At 40.2% G+C, this 6129-nt stretch overlaps 1 protein-coding gene across 1 annotated transcript; it reads left to right on the top strand.

Moving 5' to 3' along the window:
- The first annotated feature begins 2 nt into the window (after positions 1-2).
- LOC118422255 (neurogenic locus notch homolog protein 1-like) lies at positions 3-6082 on the top strand. Its single transcript, XM_035829774.1, has 8 exons — positions 3-45; positions 1733-1870; positions 2026-2169; positions 3159-3302; positions 3438-3581; positions 3941-4084; positions 4457-4600; positions 5045-6082. The coding sequence occupies exons 1-8, from the start codon at positions 3-5 to the stop codon at positions 5317-5319; spliced, it is 1176 nt and encodes a 391-aa protein (XP_035685667.1). The 3' UTR covers positions 5320-6082.
- The last annotated feature ends 47 nt before the right edge of the window (positions 6083-6129 follow it).

Here is a 6129-nt window from a genome sequence, read left to right as displayed (position 1 = left end):
CCATGGGGCAATGCAAATCTTGGGGGGTCTATGCCCTTAAGTGCTGTAAGTTTGGACCCCCTAGCGGCTTGTTTGGAACTGCAGTCGCCGACTTCCTTTCAAAATTTGGACGAGAATAACTCGAGAACGTGTAGATGGATCGTCATGATTTTTGGTATGTAGATAGCCCAAGTAACAATGTACAAAATAGAATACTAATTATGCAAATCAGTAACTAATTTGCATAATTAATGAGGAAAGTTTATAAATCCACTGAATTTCATGATAGGACTTTCAAACTTGTCACATATATAGATGAGAAAGAGAGAAATATGAATGCATATTAATTATGCAAATGACGGTCTCATTTACATAACTAATGACAAAATATGAACGTGTTGACGGATCGTCATGATTTTTGATATGTAGGTAGCCAAAGGGAAGACTTACATGATGGAATTCTAATTATGCAAATCGACAGCTAATTTGCATAATAAATGAGGAAAGTGTGTAAATCCACTGCATTCCTTTATAGGACTTTCAAACTTGTCACATTTGTAGCTGAGAAAGAAAGAAATATCAATACATATTAATTATGCAGATGATGATCTCATTTGCATAATTAATGGGAAATATGAACGTGTTGACGGAGCGTCATGATTTTTGGTATGTAGATAGCCTAAGTAAAAAATTACATAATGAGATACCAGTTATGCAAATTAACAGCTAATTTGCATAATTAACAAGGAAAGTTGGTAAATCCACTGCATTCCGTGATAGCACTTTCAAACTTGTCACATATGTAACTGAGAAAGATGGCAGAGAGACATGTTTGAGTCCGCTAAACGTCTTTTCTTGAACTGCAGGAGCCGGTTTAGTTTCCTACTTTGAAAGAGAATAAGTCAAGAAGGGATGAAAGGATCATCATGATTTTTGGTAGCTTAATAGGTTAAGTGATGCTTGATACAATTTAATATTAGTATTTCAATAGGAATCGGATGTGTATAAGCAATGGCGAAATGTTATGAACCAACTCCAGGCATATAAAATAAAATGTAATGAGTAACACATTTATGTCTACAGACATCATTCTACATAACAAACCTAGTTTATTTGGCAAAGGTATGTGTTCGTGGAACTCTAGTTTTATTCTTTCTTCAAATTAGATTTGGTAGGAGAAGAAGAACAAGGAGATGAGACGCGACAAAAACAATATATTTCAATCTATGTTTGGATTGAAATATAACTACGAATGCAATATATTTCACAATACCTGTGGCATGGCTGAAATATAACAACATTTCACTCCGTACCATACCTAGGTATGGTGGAGTGAAAGCTTAGACGTACTGAAGTGTTCATTTTTTATGTAACAGTAGTAGTATTTGGTTTATTGATAAAAACATGTATCAAATCGGCTTTGCAGTAAAACTGAATTATGCCGAGATTTACAATCAACAAATCAACAGTAATACCAGAGCAAAGTTATCAATACGATATGAAATTGTTCACGGGATTACAATATGTGCAAATAACGTACAAATTCAATGACGTTTAGTGTACGGGTAGTCTTTTGTATATATTAGCAGACCGGAGACAAAATTTTAATTTGGACTTGCTAGCGGGAGCCTGGTGTACCGGGCAGAAGCTTCGAATCTCTTGTTCCGGTCATGACATGCTCATAATTTTGAATTCTAGATATTTTCGGTGAGATATGATATGCTCAATACCTTGTTTTTACTGCAAACTCCAGACATCAACGCCTGCTCGCCCAAGCCGTGCCAAGCCCAGGCCACCTGCACAGATAACCCCGCCCCTTCACTGGACGCAACCTGTACCTGTAACACAGGATATACAGGAGATGGTCGCGCTGACGGAACTGGATGTTCAGGTATTGTGGCAAAAACATGATGCTGGGATATTGTTTATGACAATGTCTATGGGCTCCTTTAGTACGGTGATTTGATCATGTTCTATCTTTTTATTCTTTCTTCAAATCATGTTTTTATCATAAGTCTTTATTCTATTTCAATTGTCCTTGTCCAGACACCAATGTCTGCTCGAACTCGTCCAACCCCTGCCACGCCCAGGCCACATGTACAGATCACCCCGCCCCTTCACTGGACGCCAACTGTACCTGTAACACAGGATATACAGGAGACGGTCGCACTAACGGAACTGGATGTTCAGGTATTTTGGCAGCAAAAAGATTGTGGGAAATTGCCTATGGCAATGTCTATGAGATCCATTATTGCGTTGATTCGATCATGTTTTAATAATTATTACTCTGTGACTGGAGGGTAGCCTCCAGCAACAGAGTCTTGTGATCACTTTGTGCGTTGAGTGTTCGCACATGTATCTCTATGTTCCGTATGTCACAATTGCAAGTGGATTGGCATGTCGTCTGTACTCCGTTACGAAATGATGCACGTTCTTTTTTTACGGTAGTTGTTTTTATTATGGATGTAATAATTTCAGTTTTCACCCCTACGCCGTCCGGTGGTGTGGTTTAGGTCTTCGCATTAAGCCTTGTGGTAATTCAATATCGTCAAGCAGATGTTGTCCTCGTCACTCGTCAGAATATGCCATCTCGTTCGCGTTTTGCGTTTCCAGTATTGAGGTTGGTTTGACAGAGCATACTGTTAACATTTTGCGCGGTTGATAGTCATATGCACCTTACGGTTATAACGTGTTTGATCCTTGGGATCTTTTTTTTCGCGGTAGCTGTTTTGATTATCGATGTAATAATTTGATAAATCACCCCTATTTCCCTGGTATTGTGGAACAGCTGGCCTACAGGCGATGGGGTTTGGCAATTACTTATCTCAAAGCAGATATGGGGTCGTGTGGGCAGCTGTCCACCGCTGTCACTGCTCCACTTTTTAAAATGGTGTGCTTCTAAGGTAGCCATTGCGAAGCTGTGTGGTTGTTTTTATTTGGTGTCGTTCGGTTGAGACGCTGATTTTTTTGTTGATGCGTACAGGACTGTGTTTGAAATTTGACAGTGATAGGTATGTTAGCTTTTGACTTACTTTTTGGTACAAGTTGATGTGATATGTTCGGTATGCAATATAAACAACAAGTCATACACCACAGAAAACATCACAACCGATATAAACCATAATTAGGTCACAGGGTATGTTACCTACGGTCACTATTTTTTCCTTTTTCTTGTCCAGACATCAACGTCTGCTCGAACTCGTCCAACCCCTGCCACGCCCAGGCCACCTGTACAGATCACCCCGCCCCTTCACTGGACGCAACTTGTACCTGTAACACAGGATATACAGGAGACGGTCGCGCTAACGGAACTGGATGTTCAGGTATTGTGTCAAAAACATGATCCTGGGGTATTGTTTATGGCAATGTCTATGGGCTCCTTTAGTACGGTGATTTGATCATGTTCTATCATTCTTTTTTTTCTTTCTTCATTATTCGATTTGAATTTTCCTGTCCAGACATCAACACCTGCTCGAACTCGTCCAACCCCTGCCACGCCCAGGCCACCTGTACAGATCACCCCGCCCCTTCACTGGACGCCAACTGTACCTGTAAAGTCGGATACACAGGAGATGGCCGAACTAACGGAACTGGATGTTTAGGTACATATTCTACGTTTATTGTGACACTTCTAAGTATATATACATGCTTCAGTGATATTCTAAAATTTGGTGGAATGCATTACCCTAAGAATTGAATCATTTTACCTCAAAAAGCTGTTTAGAAATAGTAGATTGATCTATAATATGTAATGAGCATATGGGTAGTGTATTGCATGTGTATATACCTATTATCAGACAGAAGGCAAATTCAGGATTTAAGACTACCTAGCGGAAGCCAGGTGTACCGAGAAGAATCTACGACTTTCGTGTTCAGGTCATATTATGCTCATAACTTTGAATTGTAGATATTTTGATGATGCATAAGATACTCAATGTCTTTTTTTAAATACCAATTGCAGACATCAACGCCTGCTCGAACTCGTCCAACCCCTGCCACGCCCAGGCCACCTGTACAGATCACCCCGCCCCTTCACTGGACGCCAACTGTACCTGTAACACAGGATATATAGGAGACGGTCGGACTAACAGAACTGGATGTTCAGGTATTAATAAAAAAAAACAAGTAGTTAGATGTTAAAGTGGATGAGGTATAAGATTTGTTTAGTTTTGTTTCTGTTTTTAGTTGTGGCCTTTTCAGATATTATTCCTAGGATTAGCATGAAGGCCAAATGACCAGAAATTAGGAAGGGGCAGCTTTCGTTATTGTGAAAAAGTCCAATCTGGTTCAAAAAGCAACGTGAAAGCAAATGAAAAATAAACGGCAAACTAAATTCGGAGTGGTTGAGTAACTTGTGGAAGTCCATTCCTAAAATAATTAATATAAAACAATACAATTATGCATGTTAAGGGAGATGCATAGAGTTAAACATGTATTTTTCCTTAATGAAATTCTATATTTCCTTTTCCTTATCCAGACTTCAACGCATGCTCGAACTCGTCCAACCCCTGCCACGCCCAGGCCACCTGTACAGATCACCCCGCCCCTTCCCTGGACGCCAACTGTACCTGTAAAGTCGGATATACAGGAGACGGTCGGACTAACGGAACTGGATGTTCAGGTATGACATTAAAAAAAAGTATACAAATCTTGCGGAACAAAGAATACTTCGTGTACCATCTTGTATCACAGCTAATGGACGAATATTTAATTAAGCCTCTAAAGCCCTCTAATGCCTAATGTTCTAAATAATGTTCCCTATATTGTTTATTTAGAACATGAAGAATTCTTGATTGACTTGTATGCTGAGTACTTACTTACTTACTTGGGCCTACTGCCCATCCTTGGGCATAGGCCACGAACTAGCTGCTTCCATCTCCGGCGGTCCTGGGCCATTTCCTCCAGCTGTCCCCATGTGTAGCCAGGCTTCGCCTCCAGGTGTTTCTAGGTCTTCCCCTTATGCGTTTTCCTGGGGTGTTCCATGTGAAGGCTTCTCTAACAATCAGCTCACTCACTTGTATGCTGAGTGAGTGAGCTGATTATTATCTTATTTTACCGTATCCAGACATCAACGCCTGTTCTCCCAACCCGTGCCATGTGAACGCCACCTGCACAGACAACCCCGCCCCAGCCCTGGACGCCAGCTGTGCTTGTAACGCTAATTATACCGGGGACGGTGTGGTCAATGGAACTGGATGTTCACTGCAGGCCGGAGCTGCAAACTTTGCATTTTTTCCGCCACTTGCTTATACTTTGATGGTCGTTTTGTCAGTCTGTGGTTTCGCTCTAGCTGGAAGCGTGGTACATTTCAAAAGGTCTCACAGTTATGACACAACTTAATACGGCGACACCTGACATTCTATAGAATCTGTTTTCAATTGCCAATCCTTAGTTTAAAACTGAAAACATGGCATTAAAGAAAACACGTGTTGTTGAAGACCTTTAGTCAAGAAATATAGACCAGGACCGGTAATGGACATGAGTAAGGTTTACGATTATTTGATTTGTTTTCTTACTTTTCTATCTGTTTTCATTTAAAACAGTCCCAGTTTTTTTTTCATTCTGTTTTATATTATACCAATGTTGAAACGAACTGTGTTACCTAAATTACAAGTTGTTACATTTCTTTTTCTTGTGTGTGTGTTTTGAGCACCACTGAAAACTAATTTAGTAGCATTGAATTGGCCACCCAGTAAAAAAAATCGTTAATCTAAAGTTATATGCAGAGATTTCAACTTTTCTGATATTCTATCCGAGTTATTAATCTGAGGTTGACAAGAAGATAAGATGTTGGTGTATATCAATTCATGATTCTATAGAATATTACAATATGTAATATGAAAAATTACTAAGTCATTCCATGTTAGATCATACTTATACAATATGTATTTTTTTCTTACTAGTAAATTACTGCTATGCTTGTCTGCGTGTTATGCTACGGTCACAGTTCGTAAAAGGGGACCCGGCGGGTAGTTTACGGACTGTTTTGCCGGGCGTGACCCGTACATGGGCCCGTGGGTCACCCTGCGGCTACATTGGGGCACGGCCGGGCCCCGTATTTCTTTTAACTCGGCATTAACATCAGCCTGGGACCCGGCTACCGGGTTAAAACACCGAGAGGTACCCAGAAAAACTGCATACTACTTCACA

The sequence above is a fragment of the Branchiostoma floridae genome, chromosome 9 (assembly GCF_000003815.2).
Source record: "Branchiostoma floridae strain S238N-H82 chromosome 9, Bfl_VNyyK, whole genome shotgun sequence".
Taxonomy (NCBI): Eukaryota; Metazoa; Chordata; class Leptocardii; order Amphioxiformes; family Branchiostomatidae; genus Branchiostoma; species Branchiostoma floridae.
The sequence above is the reverse complement of the archived record's forward strand: the minus strand, read 5'-3'. Positions and strand labels throughout refer to the sequence as shown.